This window comes from Osmerus mordax, chromosome 14, assembly GCF_038355195.1.
Source record: "Osmerus mordax isolate fOsmMor3 chromosome 14, fOsmMor3.pri, whole genome shotgun sequence".
NCBI classification, from domain to species: Eukaryota; Metazoa; Chordata; class Actinopteri; order Osmeriformes; family Osmeridae; genus Osmerus; species Osmerus mordax.
Window position 1 is genome coordinate 14,715,237 of NC_090063.1, and position 16,403 is coordinate 14,731,639.

A 16,403-nucleotide genomic window follows, 5' to 3' on the forward strand; every position below is an offset into this window, starting at 1 on the left:
AGCGGTTAGGGAAGCGGGCTTGTAATCAGAAGGTTGCCAGTTCGATTCCCGGCCGTGCCAGATGACGTTGTGTCCTTGGGCAAGGCACTTCACCCTACTTGCCTCGGGGAGAATGTCCCTGTACTTACTGTAAGTCGCTCTGGATAAGAGCGTCTGCTAAATGAGTAAATGTAAATGTAAATGTAAGTGAATAAACAGCAATTGAATTAAATGTAATCTCAGTTACATAAACGGGATTTGTTTTCGTTTTCTGACTTGCTTTTTAAGATATTTCTCCGTCTCGTTTTCTTTCTCTCTCTCTCTCTCTCTCTCTCTCTCTCTCTCTCTCTCTCTCTCTCTCTCTCTCTCTCTCTCTCTCTCTCTCTATCTCTCTCTCTCTCTCTCTCACACACACACACATCCTGCGGGGAAATAAGAACAAAAATCTTACCACTGTGCACGTGCCCCCCCTAGTGGTTAATTGAAAACACAACAATGCTAAACTTGCATAATACCTTGGTTTGAAATAAGAACGATTTGACTGGATTTATTAATTTTTATTCAACACATACAATAAATTTATTTTAAATAGGCTACAACATTTAAATACAATTTACATAAGGAGTTATATCAATGACGTATTTTTAGGAGTAATTTCATTAAATAAATCAAATTACAAGGCAAATGGTGATTCCAGAAGGAAGTCAATGACATGGCAATACAGCAATTGTAATATTTTGTGCAACAAACCTTTACAATCTTAAACCAATGCATTGCATAATTTTCCAACAAAAAGCAAGAAAGAAGCAAGAAAAAGGACAGAATTTGACATTTGAATTAAACACACAACTGCATGATGATCTATACGATATTTACTGAAGGAAAAAAAGAAAAGTATCTAAAAAAAGTTAATATATGTATCTATAAATATATGTATCAACCGGAATGTAAACCAAAACAAAAAATTTATATTATGTTTCACACTTGATGAAATGAAATGCATCGATTTAATCTTTCAGGGATCCAGCCCTCTGAGATTTAAACATGGGTGTCACTTGATCAAAAAAATCAACAACATGCAGTTTCTTAACTATGAAGAGAGCTTTCCTCTCTGAAAGAGTGTGATTGCAGAATAAACCTGAGGACTGTCCCTATGTGAAGATTAGCAGCAAAGTGGACGGCAGCAGAAGAATGCTTCCCCATAGTGCAGGATGTGTTTAAAATGCCATCGTTTCAATAATGGCGTTTCTTGTGCAGTTCATGCGTGATAGGTTAAAGGTCATTTACGGGCACTGGTAGAGGTGGTGCAGACGATGCATGTGTCACTCCTCACTGTAACACAAGACACAGAGAGGTCTCTGTGATGTCACAGTTGGTGATGGTGTCACAATGAAGCAGAAATCACAAACGTAACTTGTTTATGTGATGCCATGACAACTTATTAGTTTCAAAATTATGACAAAGAAGTAACAAAATGGTGTCTGAAATAACAGTTATGTTTAATTCACGTTTACCTTATTTTGGCCCTAGACAGTGGTGTAAAAGTAGGGGATCGGTGTACTAGTAGGGGAACGCGGAACGAGGAATAAGAGAACGAGGGGGCCAGACACAGACACAGCTTTAGAAACAAAATTCAAATTCTATGGGCGGTGATGTCACACAGAGGAGAACTGTTAGTGAATGCAAATGATAACACAACAGCTGTGTCTGAATATTCTCCCTACTTTGTATACATATTAAAATATTAGGCATGTAGGCCTGGGTGGAGAACCTAACTCAAAAGCAGGTTAAAACTAATCAGGTACTCAGACACATTATTCAATCAACTGAAGTATTAAAAAAATATTTAGCTGCGAGGAAGCTATGTGGACACAGGGCCCTTATTCACTACAGGTATAACACAAACAACTCCACGAATCACATAGTTAAAAATACTTCACAATGAATCTCAAACGAGGGTCTGGCCAGTATGGACCACCTACCGTCTGCCCTACTATGGCTGGCTTTAAGGAGATTTCACTGTAGTTCACTGCGGTCCAGAGAGAGGGGCGAGCCCCATAGCTATAGAAGAGCATGGGGTTGTCTGTACCTCACAGTACCTGGAAATACAGGAGTGTGTGTAGGTACCAGTATGTATGTGCAAGTGTGTGTGTACGTGTTTATGTACGTGTGTGTGTTTATGCATGTATGTGTGTGTACCATGCATCATGTTTGTGTGTGTGTGTTGTCAGACATACAACACTCTATGCCACCTACTGTTGAGAGATACCCACCAGGTAGACGTCCAGGACGGAGTCCGGGGTGCTTCCCTGGCTGGGAGGGGTGGGGTCTGTGTCGTCCAGAGCAACGGTGGCGCTTGAGGCCCTGCGGTCGTCACTGCCGGGAACACAAGAAGCTTGTGTGAAAACAGGAAATAAGGAGCCGCATCTTAATCTGGAGACGTACATGCCATGTGTGTGGCTCGGTGGTTAGAGCGTTTGACAGCTGATCAAGATGTGGCGGGTTTGAAACTTCTCCTGCCTGTTTGTCAGTTTGGATTCAAGCGTCTAGGCTGTCGGAGGGCTGTATGGGGAGTACAGGAGGGCTGTGGGGAGTGTGTGCGGGGTTTTGGAGGGCTTTGTGGGGTTATAGGAGGGCTGTGTGGGGGTATAGGATGGCTGTGTGGGGGTATAGGAGGGCTGTGTGGGGGTAGAGGAGGGCTGTGTGGGGGTAGAGGAGGGCTGTGTGGGGGTATAGGATGGCTGTGTGGGGGTATAGGAGGGCTGTGTGGGGGCCGTGTACCTGTTGTCAGGATCCTCCAGCAGGTCCTCCTCGCTGGAGTGGATTGTGCAGAAGGACACAGCCAGGCTCAATCCTCTAGGAGAGGGAACCAGGTCTGGCTGATTAGAGCCGCTTGAATCTAGCGGACGGAGCAGAGAGAGGAGCAGAGTGAGTGTAGGAAGTAAAAGCCCAAGGGAAAGCTGTGGTGAAGTTACGAAGAAGGGCGGCTGTAACTGTGCCGCGATGTGAGCGTACATTGTCCGTCCAGACTCTCCAAGCTCTGGGCCTTCTTCTCCTCCGTCCACTCCTCCTTATGCGCGGACAGAACTTCCTGGGAGGCGGAGCGCATCGGGTGGAGAGAATTCCTCTTCCTCTTAGAGGAGGCTCCTCTCAGAGCTGACAACAAACCAGCACCCGGGAGAAAGATGATGCGTGAGAGGAAAAATGAGAGAATTGTTGAACGTAGTAGCTAGATGTTCCTCTCAGAGCTTGTACCATGAGTAAGTACCAGAGTGAGTAAGAGAAAAACAAACACAATCGTAAAAGTAGTAGCTATATGGGTTATTTAGTGTCTTTGAATGAACTTACGATGCAGCTTCTTGAAGACAGTGGTTCCCATGAAATTCAGGAATCTGTCCGCATAGAAATTGGGCCTATGGACTGACACAGTGTCCTGAAATGACAAGAAAGCAAAGATTTAGTAAAAAAATGTAAATGTGTTTGTGGTAAACACGTACACGCACAATTACCCAGAACTGGGAACATACCCCATCGTGTACGAGGGCCTTCCAGGAGTGTTCCACCTTCTTGATGAACCTGAAGAAACAGGAAAACCCATTCCTTGACTCTGACTCTCAAAATACTCAGAACTTTGAACTTCTCATGCTTGATCTTCGGCTGTTCTGGTAGTTTCTGTATACACTATTTGTAGGTCACAAAAGCATCTCCATAATGATTCCTCCATCTTTGACAGGATGGATATAGCTCAGTGGGAGAGCATAGACTGCACATCTAGAGATCACAGGTTCAAACTCCCTCCTGTATGTCACTTTGGATAAAAGGGTCTGCTGAATGAAAACATTTGTTTTTTCAAAGGCCAACTGTCATTCAAGCTCTCACCTGTACATTTACATTTAGCAGACACTCTTATCCAGAGCGACTTACAGTAAGCACAGGGACATTCTCCCCGAGGCAAGTAGGGTGAAGTGCCTTGCCCAAGGACACAACTTCATTTGGCACGGCCGGGAATCGAACGAACAACCTTCTGATTAATAGCCCGACTCCCTAACCACTCAGCCATCTGACCCCCACCTGTAGGACTGCAGGATGTCAATGATGCCTAAGAAGATGAGCAGCTTCTCTTCTTTGTGCTTAGCGGGGATTCCACCCATTCTGGAAAGACAAGAATGTGCTCATTTAATTGACATGGAAGAGTTTATTATATAACCTAAGGCTGTGTGTGTGTGGTTGTACGATGTATGTGTGTGACTTTGCTTTGTGTGTGTGCCTGCTTTGATCACGTGTGTGTTCTCCTACGTGTCATCATCAGCCGCGGGCTCCGGAGCCTTGGCGTTTCCCTGGATGGACTCCAGGGCCGTGGAGTACAGGACCTTCTGACCCCCCAGGCGCTTGCTGTCCCCCCGGCTCCCTCTGTCACGGATCTTCTTGTCCAGAACGTGAACCCCCAGAAGGAGACTGTAGTCCATGATCTTGAAGCTCTCCAAGACCTGACCCACGACACAAGCGTAAAATAACCACTATTTAGAGTGGTCGTAGAATCACCGTGATTTGGAATGGACACTGTAGAAGCCATTTCATCACGTCATTATGATCAGTAGTCGTTTTGTTTATTATATTTATTTTATGGGCACTAGAGGCACACCTCGCTCAGGTAGTTACTTGTTTGTTTAACAAAAACGGATTAAACCTACCCAAAGATGAAATTGTTTGGAAAATGAACTTTTTTTGTCTGCGTACAACCTCTCTTGATGTTGCATCAGTGGCCTTTCATGGACATGTAATGTAATTTGAGTTACAATTGTTCTAGATGGTCAACCTTGCAAGGGAACTGCCAACTCTGGCGAACAGTCATACACTGACCTCACAACCTCACCCTTGGAAAACCACCCAACGACACAAAGTCCAGTAGGACTAAGCATCAGGACAGGATTAACAAAGTAAACCTGAGAGAACAGTTATCCTCTTTAAACCAAACACTGATGTCATACTGTAACTCCCTCCAAACAAAGGGCCCTAACACTCCCACAGTTACCTAACACTTCCACCGTGAGCTTACGAACTGCTCAGAGACAGGGCTTGTGGAGACTGTGGTTCTGCGTGCGACCGGTTCCTAAACCTGGTAATATGAGTCAGGTGCTTTGTGTGGAGGGTAATCCTGACTAGCCAGGACCAACAAGGTCACTCAGAAGAGCTGGGAGCGCTGGAAGGCTGTTTGAGTCTCACTCTTTAGCGGACATTTGATTTCAACATTTTGGATGCAAAACAACTAAAACACCTCATCAGTTCTCTAAACTAAACACAGATCATTCCTTGACTCCGACCACCTGAATACTGTTAGAACTCTCCACTTCTGGATCCTTGATCTTCTTTCTATTCGCACCATTTGTGCGAAGCTTTTGATGACAAAGCGCCCTTACCTAACTGAATAGCATGTAGAACTGTAAGTGAGTCTAACAGCCACCCACCCGGCAGTCCCTCTGCAGTGTCTTCATCAAGGCGTTGTACGTATCGCCGTCAAAGTGCAGCCCCTCGTGCATCTCCTGGAAGTCCAAGTCTTTGAAGGTGGGGGAGGACTTGGTGCGTTCCTTGCGCGAGGCGCGTCGCTTGCAGGTAGAGCCTTTCAGGTCGTACTTGTAGTGCATCTTCATCTCTCGTGGCAACACATTGTTCATGACCACCACGCGGATGTTGACGCCGGCACTCTGGATGCAGTACAAGCCGTAGAACTTCGGTAGCAAGGTCCGGGGGTTCTGGTTCAGGTTCTGGAATGGAGAATCCATGAATGAGGACAGACATTCAGGAAACAACACCAAAACAGGGTTTAAACGGTAAAACGTGTGTGCTTATCGGTGATCAGTATAGCTCAGTGGTAGGGCATTTTACTGCAGATTAAGAGGTTGCAGGTTCAAATCCCCTCCTCTATGTCATGTTGGGTGAAAAGAATCCTAATCAAAAGTGTGGGTTCAAGGGTCAAAGGTCAGGGAGACGCTCACCATGTAGTATCCTGGGAGGAGCTTCTGCAGAAACTCCGCCTCTTTATGCTGCACTGTCTTGATGATGAACTCGTCGTCGCTGGTGAGATAGAACCAGGAACTACTAGCCCCGGGATTGGACAGCTCGATCAGAGGCTCGTTGCATATGGAGTACTGAGAAACGACAACAACAAACACATCAGTGTCTAAACAGCAGAGAATGCCACTACAATCACCGTTGCATAAGCATAGTGAACTGGATTACAAGAAAACATATACTTCTGAGCTTCTGATTGTGTGAATTTATTTTAAGTTTTTACAGTTTTTTTAATATCAGTTTCACTGTTACTATATACTGCACTGTAAGTATTTTATGGGTCTGTTTTAGTTAGTATGCTGTACCATATGTGTACATGTCATACGTGTGTACATGTCATATGTGTGTACATGTCATAGTTTGTAAGCTTGGAAGCACAGTGTGAATGTTTGTGAGGGTTTGCCTGTACTGCCCATACTGTACCGCATAGTGTATGTCTGGGTTTGACTGCACGGAGACTTCTGTACTCACCAGGTAGTCATCTGGTTTGATCCCGAACAGCTCTCTGAAGTAGCGGAAGGCCAGGGGGGCGTAGGTCTTCAGTCGGAAGTCTGGGAAGTGGTGGGCGGGGGTGAGGTTGCTGCCCTCACTGAGAGCGCCGGGGGAACACAGCACACAGAGACATCAGTGCTGCTGGTGCCACAACGATGACACACATCCACAAACCCACAAACGCTCTTTGATTCAATGAACACTCCCACTACCACATTAATGGGGGATTGTGTACTGTATAATGGTAATGCTGTGCTTTTTACATTTGTTATGTCAGCTTCCCCACCCCTCCGGAAAAAAAAAACATTTTAGGGTCCCCTTCCCATTTGAATCCAATTCTCTTCCTGTAGCAAGTTTTCACATATCCATGAACCCAAACACTCTTTCATTCAAGAAAGACTAGCACATGAATGGGGGATCCTTCTCAAACTTGTTATGTCAGTCTCCCCCTCCCCCCTCGACTCCCCCTCTTTTGGAAAACAGGCATCTTGTGAGAGAGAACTCTGAAACCTAGACGGACCTGGGCAGGAAGACGCTCTCCACCATGTAGAAGTCCTGCATGAGCACGTCCCTGTCCGGCTTGGAGGTCAGGTTGCCCACGGCGTACCCGATACCCAGTTGGATGGCTCCTTTCAGGGCGGCGGCTGTGGGCTGCCACTACACAAACACCGCTTAATGTAAACCTCTCTCATCTTTGGATGAATTGTGGAATTCGGTAGAATCCAGTATTTACATTTACTCATTTAGCAGACGCTCTTATCCAGAGCGACTTACAGTAAGTACAGGGACATTCCCCTGAGGCAAGTAGGGTGAAGTGCCTTGCCCAAGGACACAACGTCAATAGACACTGGGAATCGAACCAGCGACCTTCTGATTACAAGCCCGACTCCCTCACTGCTCAGCCACCTGAGTCCAGTATTTGTTTTGTATGTTTTCTTCTTATGAGTTTCAATGCATTACAGTCACAGCTCACTCTCTGGATGGGTTTTTTATATCTAACTTTGTCAATCGGTCATGTTTATTTATACAGCACATTTAAAAACAAAAAGTATCAACCAAAGTTCCCCACAGAACAAACAAAGCAGAAATAAGTGCATGAAGACACCTAACAGACTGCATTAGATTAGGCCTCAATCTGGTTACTACACAGTTGTCTTTACGTCACTATTGCATCATACTGGTCACGCCATGCTGTTAGTATGAAGCAACACTTTCATTGCGAGCTGGTTCCTCACAGCATCATAAGGTGTTGTATGTCTGACAACACACACACACAAACATGATGCATGGTACACACACATACATGCATAAACACACACACGTACATAAACACGTACACACACACTTGCACATACATACTGGTACCTACACACACTCCTGTATTTCCAGGTACTGTGAGGTACAGACAACCCCATGCTCTTCTATAGCTATGGGGCTCGCCCCTCTCTCTGGACCGCAGTGAACTACAGTGAAATCTCCTTAAAGCCAGCCAGCGTGCCTTTCCTGTGGGTAAACACTGTCGCTGACCGTCCTAATCATGTTATCTGTGTCTCTGGCCCCTGTCACCCAATGCTTAGAGGCCGGCTAAGCTCAGTTACATAACGCTAACCATGGCCTCACTTTAGGTTAGGAAAAAACCTTGTAGAATATTCCGATAAATCATAGTAATCCTTTGAGGATTTGCACGAGGTCAATTCCACGTTAGGAACACTGTATTTCTGTGTTGGTTTTGAGCAGGTGAAGTTTAGTTTTGTAGCGTGTGTCGCTACAAAGGATTTAACGCTATTGTCTCCTTACCTTTTTATGGTCCTTGGGGCCAGAGTTGCTGACGGTGGCCCCATCTCCTCTCTCAGTGGCAGTAGTTGACATCTATGGGAGGGAGTGGGGGGAAAAATAAAGGGTTTGTTAAAGGGCAAACTTGCCCATCTTCCTTTTTTTTTAACACCCATTGACTCTAGTTTACATATGGTTTCAGCCTGTCATTGTTTTCAATATACTTGTATGGGCAGTTAGAATACAGGAGGAACTGGTGAGTTCCTATTCCTCATCACAGTAAGTCAAAACGACTTGTGTTTCAATTGAATAACTCTTAAAAAAAGAGTGTTCCAGTAACCACACTTCCACAGTAATATATTGTCACTTTTTGAATTCAGTTTCCGTACACAACACAATATCAGTCCTTCAATGGCAGTCTAGCCTACATGTAGTCTAATCCTCATCTTTAAAATGTTATCGATGGAGAGCACGCAATCCTAGCAGTGTAATAACACACATAACACATAAAAATACCCCCTCATGCACTTAAGCATTTAACTCAGTGAACTGTGAAATCAAGGGTCCCCTAACCAGCTTCTCCCATTTAAAACCTCCCATTCTATCCGGATGGCAAACCATATACACAGTACTGTTAATCAGCTCTACATCCTCTGCAACAATGCTACTCCACAGCTGCATCCCTGTCTATCTGTCTAGTGGGGAAAAAATTGTATCTGTTTGTGTGTTGCTAAATGATTAAAATGTCAAATGTAAACGTGAGAGAAAGACGAGAGAGAGAGTGAGAGAGCGAGCACCGTACTCACCTCCGAGAGCGTGATGTGTGAGGAGCTTTGGAGGCTCCGAGCGACTATAGCTCCCCTCTCCGCTGACTGGAACCCCTCAGGACAACCCTTGATCCCAATTACCAGGGATTGAGAAACCAGTACGGGCTAAACAACCCTCTGGGACATTCCAGTAGAAGGTTTCAAAGCTCTCTCTCTCTCCCTCTCTCTTACCTCTGTCCAAAAGAACAACAAACAAACAACAGGCTTGGGAAGGATGTTGCTGAGGTGAGGTGGGTATTATACTCATTGTGTAAAGGTTTATAAGGTTTATACCCCTTGTTAATTCCGAGGTAAATAATTCTGTTATTTTCCACTGATGGCAAAAATGAACCCAAATGAATTAATGAGATTCAATGCAGAACAGTAAGCATTTAGTTGAAACCTGTGAGCTGCACTAAATTAACAGTGAAGTGACCAGAGTTGGTTCAATGAGTTTCGAAGCAAGAATTTTGTTTATAGTGCGCTCTTCCCTGTTGAGGCCATCTCAGGAAGCTACAGATTAACAAAAGATTACAAAAGATTAAGAAAATGTAATTAAGAAACCAAGCAGTAAATAAATATCATAAAAACAATAAATCACAATAAATGATGCAATAAAAGGTAAGACTTCTTGTGAAAATGTTATATATTTGAATAAGGTTTTATGTGAATTTGAGAGTAAAAAAAGGGTGAATAGAGGTAAATAAATATGTTTCATTAGCGCTGTAAAAATAATCCTAAATAAAAAAATAAGAATTAACATGGGTAACGTTTGTCCCTGTCAGCCTATACTGTATTGGTTTCAGCTTTTAAACACACTATAAATGTGGAGCTATATGTCCATAACGGCATCGGTCATTCTAAATCATTTTGGTCTGCTGTTTACTGTTACAGTTTGTCGAAAGCTGAGAGAGACTAACTTTCAAAGCAAGTTAAAATTGTTTAAGCAGAGGAAAAAGCCAAATGTCGTCGACTGGCGTTAGTGTTTTTATTGGTTCAGGCACTGCATTTTGTTTTAAAAGTAACCGATATAAAAAAGTTACAAGTAGGCTATGATATCCTCACACGATCGAATATGAATGATTAAAAAGTTACATTCAACAATGGCTCAAAGAAAAAGTTACAGTTGTGTTTACGCTTGGTGTGGAAGGAAGGAGAGAAGGGCAGAGGTCATAATGTAAATCTCGAGATCACTAAAGCAAACACGCAAAGAATTCTGGTCCAGGATTAATGTCGGGAGACACTCCGACGAGAATAAAAGATTAAAACATCTTAAAATACACTCAAATGCACATACCTGTGGTAACATGGGACAATACTTATGGAGACAGTGCGACTTTTTACATGCACAAGTCCTTTAGATAAATCGATAAGTCCATATTAGCCTTTCACTGAAATCAACAAGAAACAATGTCAAAAGTATTATTTGATGGAGTCATTTTATAAGGATATGGTGCAATTTTCTGGTGAAAACGTGGTGCAACGTTTGCCCGCATAAGCACGAAATCATCCATGCCGTTTTTATTGACAGTGCAGGCAGGTAAACTATATCCCATGCAATAGTATAGATGTCCCAGTCTTTGTCTTTATACTGATCTACACTGCTTCTGTGATTTTATATAGGCATAAGGTGTTAACAATTCGCAGAAAATAGTTCAAGTTTTATTTTTATTTTAGCCTATATGTCAACTTGATGTTATAAGTTGCGGTCGTTTCTTCCTATGGTGTGATGAGGAAGTAAGTTCGTCCTTTGATAAAGTAACCAACTTGGCCATTTCATGTTATATCAGTATAGCCTAAATCCCTATTACATTTTTAAAACCGATAGCTTAGGCTACTATGAGAAATGTTTACAACAAATGAAATGACAGACAGAAAGCAATTCTAGTCAATACGCATTGGCAGTAATGTGATGAGGCTGCTGTAGGTGGAAGGCATGAATATGATGACACGCACAAGTAAAAAAGTTTAGAAAAGTCGCGTATGGACAAGTAGCTCATTATTTCATGTAACACATTAACACCCTTACCTTCATAACTCCGTAGCAGACGCTGGCACATAGGAAAACCGGCGTTAAGCTTCTTATTAGATTGTGAGGTGGATACTGTGTCACCGCAGCTACGACGCATCAGCATCCTCTACCTCTACTTCCGCGCCATTTCGCCTACTACAACGTCTCGATGCCGTAAACCATATGTGCCTTCGTTGCCAAATGATGGGAGGTTAATATTTGTTTATATTGCGGCGCGCCTAACTGTAACGTACAGCCACATGAATGTCATTGACGAATTGTGTTGCTCAGAAGCTTATTGATCTTGAGTTATTGTACATTTGCTTATGGTGCCGCTGGTCGCGTGTTTACATTTTACATTTCATTAAATCAGCAGCGGATTTGGAACTAAAGACCAAACACTACCTTTTGGCCTATTAGATAACTTACATACCAAAACCAAACAATAGTTTTAGTTATAAACATTCTGTAAATCTGATTAGATTGATGAGAGGGCCGAAAAGCTCCCTCGGTTTGGAGAACAGTTTAAATGTATCTTCTAAAATGTTAGGCTATATCCTAAAGGCCTACAGTCTCTCGTCTCCCTCCTCCTTGTCTCTCTCTCTTCCTCTTCCTCCCCCTTCTCTCTTCCTGTCTGTCTCTGTCTCTCTCTTTATATCCCTCTGTCTCACCGTCTCTCTCTCTGTCTCTCTCTCTCCTTCGTTTGAAATAGGCCAAAGTTCCTTGTGTCCTATCAATCTCCTTGTGAAGTAGCCTACATATCGCTCCTGTAGATAACAGTTTTTGTGTTCAAAGTTTTCATACACCAAACCTTTGCCCCATTTGGCTGTCAGACAGGTCAGAGGAGGATGGAAAAAAAACAGTTAGAAGCTGCTAGAAGTTGCAGTTTGTCTTGTTCCATCTTGATGAATCTATTTATTTGGCTGCCGGGGGATTGACAAGGAAATGCTTTACAAGGCTTTCTAAAAATAACATTACCACAGAGTCACAACACTTGCAGATAAATCTGACACACAACTACGTTTTTTATAAACAAAAAACAATTGTTTCACTTCATCAGGATGAGGAAGAAGCATTTCCTACCATGGGTGATCTACTGTATCATTATAGACATCTATGCTGCCACTAAAGGTTGCATGGTTTTGTTAGGAAAGGATAGAGACTATTGATACAGCTGCTCTCTAGAACAGCCCAATTAGAATACACCCCCCCCCCCACCGCAAACAGACCAATCAGAATGTCACATCCCTCTGAACAGACCAATCAGAATGTCACATCCCTCTGAACAGACCAATCAGAATGTCCCCCCAGACCTGGCAGGGGGTCTTCGGCCCCTACTGCGAGACACCTGCAACAAACAAACACAGTGATGAACAGCGGTCTCTTGATGGAACACAGAAGTATTTTCCTTGTATACCTTATGTTTACGTAACACCCTCCAGGATATCTTGTAATCCAAACATAGTTTGTGAAAAACTACGTTTAGTGTGACTAGAATGTAAGCCTTTATGTTTTTAGGATTTCAACTGTCTCATCGGCATTCAGAAAAATCTAATGTCTTACAGATTTGTTAATATTACAGTTTATGTTAGCCAGCCGTTTTATATCACTAGCATAGATTGACTTTCCAGCTTCTAGTGTATCTGAGGAGGGGTATAGCTCAGTGGTAGAGCATTTGACTACAGAAAAAAGATCTCAGTTTCAAATCCAATGTTTGCTTCTTTGGATAAAAGCGTCTGCAAGAAAAAAATAATTGGAAGAAGAAGGGAGAAGTTATTCCTTCTTTTATTATTACATATGATACCTGCTGTTCCAGGTCAACAATGTGCTGTAGGTTCTTGTCAATCATCACATCCTGGTTCCTCACCTCCAAGGCCAGATCAGCCAGCCTGCCTGACTGAGTCTCCAGAATGACCTGCTCAGTCAAGTCCATATAGTTATTTAGCACACACACACACACATTTATATATACACATAGTGCTGTTATCTTTGATGCTTGTTTTTTTTCTTTCTCTCCTGCATTGTTATCAGTAAAAAGTTTTTTCATAAGTTTTGTTGTGTCAATATTTAGTCTGTTCATTTCATTATTACTATTGTGTAACATTTATAATTGTTAAACTTTTTTTTACTTATGCCTTAGACCCTAGCACATTATGTTATATATAAACAGTCAAATTACTTGGAATCGAATATAAAAGAACAGAGAGCCTAATATTTCTTCATATCACTATGAATAAAAGCGTCTATTCAATGAATACATTATTATTATCATGCTCATTGTGAATATAAGCTTACCTTCAGTAGACTCATGTCGACTAGCGAGTCAGCCGCTGATATCGGCTCCGCTGCGTTCTTCACCCTCTCCAGGACCCTGCTCACCCTGAGCTCCAGGCCCCTCCGCTCGGCCTCTGTAGCCCCCAGTTCCAGCTGCAGATCCCGGGTCGCTCTCTCCAGCCGGTCCCCCTGTGCTCTCAGGAACTGGAGGTCTGCCCTCACCCGCCGGTGGGCCCTACCCGCTTGAACCCCCAGCTCACGCAGCCTCTCCACGTCCCGCTCGGTCCCCTCCAGCTCCCCTGTGACCTGCTCCACGTGCTTCTCCACGTAGCCCCGGCTCTCCTGGAGCCCCTGCAGGAGGTGAACAAGCCCCGCAGAGAGCACCTTCAGCTGGGGCATAGGGACTTGGCCGCCACCCCGTTCCCTGGAGCCAGGGCTGGACTGTGGTGGGACTTGCTGTGCCAGACAGAGGCCCACTACCCAGACGATCAGCTGAAGCACCCTGCTCACCTTCATCACCTGCTGAGGGGAGTCCTGGTTAGCAGACTGTCTCTATTTATATACCTGGAGTCCTGGATGGAGGAAGAGGAAGCTGGCTTGATCCCAACCGGTTGGGAGAGACTGATCTTTCCAGAACTCTGGAGCTAAAAACCTCACAGATCTAGGTGAAAGGTATCTTCAACTCTGGTGTGGAATGTTCCGGTGTGTTTGGCCTGGTTCTGTCCGGGAAGGTTCCACTCAGTTTCCTCACAGTATCCTGCAAGTATCCTAGTGGTGCTTCCGATCTGTCCTGTGAAGGCTGCGAGATGACACTGGTGAGGGTTAGACGGATGACAGGAAGATGGAGAGGGAGGGGAGCCAGATGAAGAAAAAAAAACAGGGGGAGTTTCCATAGTGACGTATTACGTTTTCCAGCCCCCTTAACTTCAGGACACAATTCATTTTAGTCATAATATGATCTAAATTAGTGACTGTATCTCTCAACAAGATGAGGTGTGGCTTCTAGAATGTCAATACATGTTTAATGAGCTACATTCAGAGTCAACTTCCAGGTTTCAAGTAAAAATGTTTATATCTGTTTGAAATCTACAGGAGTTATTCACTCAGACAAGGAATAAGCATCTTAATTGTTAATAATACTTTTTTTTTATGAATTGTCGTGTATCTTGTCCTTCAAAGTAAGTTAGGGTAAACATCTGCTGGTTGTCTGTGGAATTGCACGTGCAATTCCACAGTCAAAGGACAGTTTTTTTATATCTGAAATTCAAGGATGACAGAAGAAAGACAATCAACAAGCGCTATACAAAATAAGGCCAACTCTCAATCACAGACAAGACAGTTATCTGACACCCGTTAGGCTCGGCCTATCAGAGAGCCTTCTCCAGCCACAGACCCCAGATACCCCTGACCTCTGACCCCAGGTGCCAGGCTCTGTCCGGCCCATAGATGCTCTCTGATATTCAACTGGTATGTTGAGCATGCTGGGGACATGACAGCCTGTGTTCCACAGCTGCCCTTCCTTGTTCAAAGTTCAGAATGATTACAAATATAGAAAACAATACAAGGAAGCCCAAGTCGATAAAAGAACTTGTGTGCTTTGGATTCCCGCAAAGACTGCGGCCTGGGTTTGTTGAGTCACATTTTTATTTATATTGGGAATCCACAAAGACTGTGGCTCTAGTTACCGCAAAGACTGTGGCTCTAGATACCGCAAAGACTGTGGCTCTAGTTACCGCAAAGACTGTGGCTCTAGATACCGCAAAGACCGTGGCTCGAGATACCGCAAAGACTGTTGCTCGAGATATCGCAAAGACTGTGGCTCGAGATACCGCAAAGATGGCTTGTGTGTTCTGGATTACCGCAAAGACTGCGGCATGTGTTCAGAAGGGTTTTATTACTTTTTATTACTTGTATTATTGTTTTTATTGATTTTATGTAAAGCAACTTGAGCTGCAATTTTTGTATGAAATGTGCTATATAAATGAAGTCTTATTATTATATTATATTATACTTATAGGTAATTACAATTTAAGAAATTAGATCTTAATACAATTTCATTATGTTTATCTTTTTCAACACAATTGAAAATATACTGAATATGTACTGATTTTGAACATTCACATGCTTATTGACAATTTATGTTTCATACCAGCATGTAAGTATGTTTGTTTTGTAATATTTTTTTACTTGGGACATGACAGTGAACAACGTGACACAGGATTCAAACATAGTCAACGTCAATCACAGAATGTCATTGGCACAGACGTCAAATCCATCCATTTCTCCCACAAGAGTGAAAGAGTGAGAGAGTGAAAGGGTGAAGAGACGAGAAATGGCACAAGGGAGGTGGAAAACACTTCCTACACGCACCGAGGTGGCGCTGAAAGAGCCGCTTTGTGTCGACGGCGGACAGACCAACAAACCTCTCTTTGAATTGTCGTGGAGTAAGAGTACAGACAAATGGCACAATGTCAACTCATAAAGCCTGATTTATAGTTGTGGGGGGGGGGGGGGGGGGAGACGTTGGTTTCAGCCCACCCGTTTGTCCCGGGGCATTCTGGGACAGACAGGAAGTGGTGAACAAACGGCCAGCGTTGGATCTATCTGTGAAGATTATAACAAATGTCAAAGGTTCGTAACAACTCCTGTTGCGGGAGCATGAACTGTTGATATAGTGCTGTAATATTATCATGTTGACCTTTTTTAATGAACTAGCATGCCCTGACAGGCCCTTTCAATGTAACCTGACGTTCTCTCATTTCAAGCAGGATGCATCCAAATGGTATTGATGGCTCCCTGACCTCCGGTTGGCCCCGGAGAGCTGCAGTTCAAAGGTCGAGGATCAGAGCGTGTGAATGTAGGTGTTGGATGAAGGTGTCGGTGTTCACGTTCCATGTGAGATCAACCAGTCTTGTGCCTTTGGCTATCCCTCCATTCATCAGTTCTAAGGCGAGAGAGGTTGAGTTAGGACTTGTGTGTGCGTGTTAGAGAGAGAGACA

General features: G+C 43.6%; 1 protein-coding gene and 1 long non-coding RNA gene across 5 annotated transcripts; both read right to left on the reverse strand.

Annotated features, from left to right (window-relative positions):
* Positions 1 to 527: 527 nt before the first annotated feature.
* On the reverse strand, positions 528 to 11,273 carry pip5k1ba (phosphatidylinositol-4-phosphate 5-kinase, type I, beta a). Of its 4 annotated transcripts, XM_067250571.1 has the most exons (15): positions 11,149 to 11,273; positions 9,120 to 9,313; positions 8,338 to 8,409; positions 7,061 to 7,197; positions 6,520 to 6,637; positions 5,973 to 6,125; positions 5,445 to 5,741; positions 4,276 to 4,466; positions 4,051 to 4,131; positions 3,507 to 3,555; positions 3,328 to 3,412; positions 2,995 to 3,135; positions 2,761 to 2,878; positions 2,253 to 2,355; positions 528 to 1,311 (listed from the first exon to the last, which is right to left on the reverse strand). In XM_067250571.1, the coding sequence occupies exons 3-15, from the start codon at positions 8,407 to 8,409 to the stop codon at positions 1,309 to 1,311; spliced, it is 1,548 nt and encodes a 515-aa protein (XP_067106672.1). In that variant the 5' UTR covers positions 9,120 to 9,313; positions 11,149 to 11,273; the 3' UTR covers positions 528 to 1,308. The 4 variants fall into 4 exon arrangements, with proteins under 4 accessions (XP_067106672.1, XP_067106673.1, XP_067106671.1 ...); XM_067250572.1 differs by lacking the exon at positions 7,061 to 7,197; XM_067250570.1 differs by lacking the exon at positions 9,120 to 9,313 and having other exon boundaries at positions 11,149 to 11,239.
* A 1,094-nt stretch (positions 11,274 to 12,367) lies between these two features.
* Positions 12,368 to 13,473, reverse strand: LOC136956659 (uncharacterized). The gene is made up of 3 exons (XR_010878226.1): positions 13,426 to 13,473; positions 12,935 to 13,045; positions 12,368 to 12,478 (listed from the first exon to the last, which is right to left on the reverse strand). It is a non-coding gene; the product is annotated as an uncharacterized lncRNA (long non-coding RNA).
* Between the last annotated feature and the right edge of the window lie 2,930 nt (positions 13,474 to 16,403).

Excerpts from the sequence above, each read along its gene's own strand:
- pip5k1ba (XM_067250570.1), bottom strand. Across the intron at positions 7,198-8,337 it reads GCCCCAAGGACCATAAAAAG|TGGCAGCCCACAGCCGCCGC; the intron begins GTAAGGAGACAA and ends GTGTTTGTGTAG. Across the intron at positions 4,467-5,444 it reads CACTGCAGAGGGACTGCCGG|GTCTTGGAGAGCTTCAAGAT; the intron begins GTGGGTGGCTGT and ends GTCGTGGGTCAG.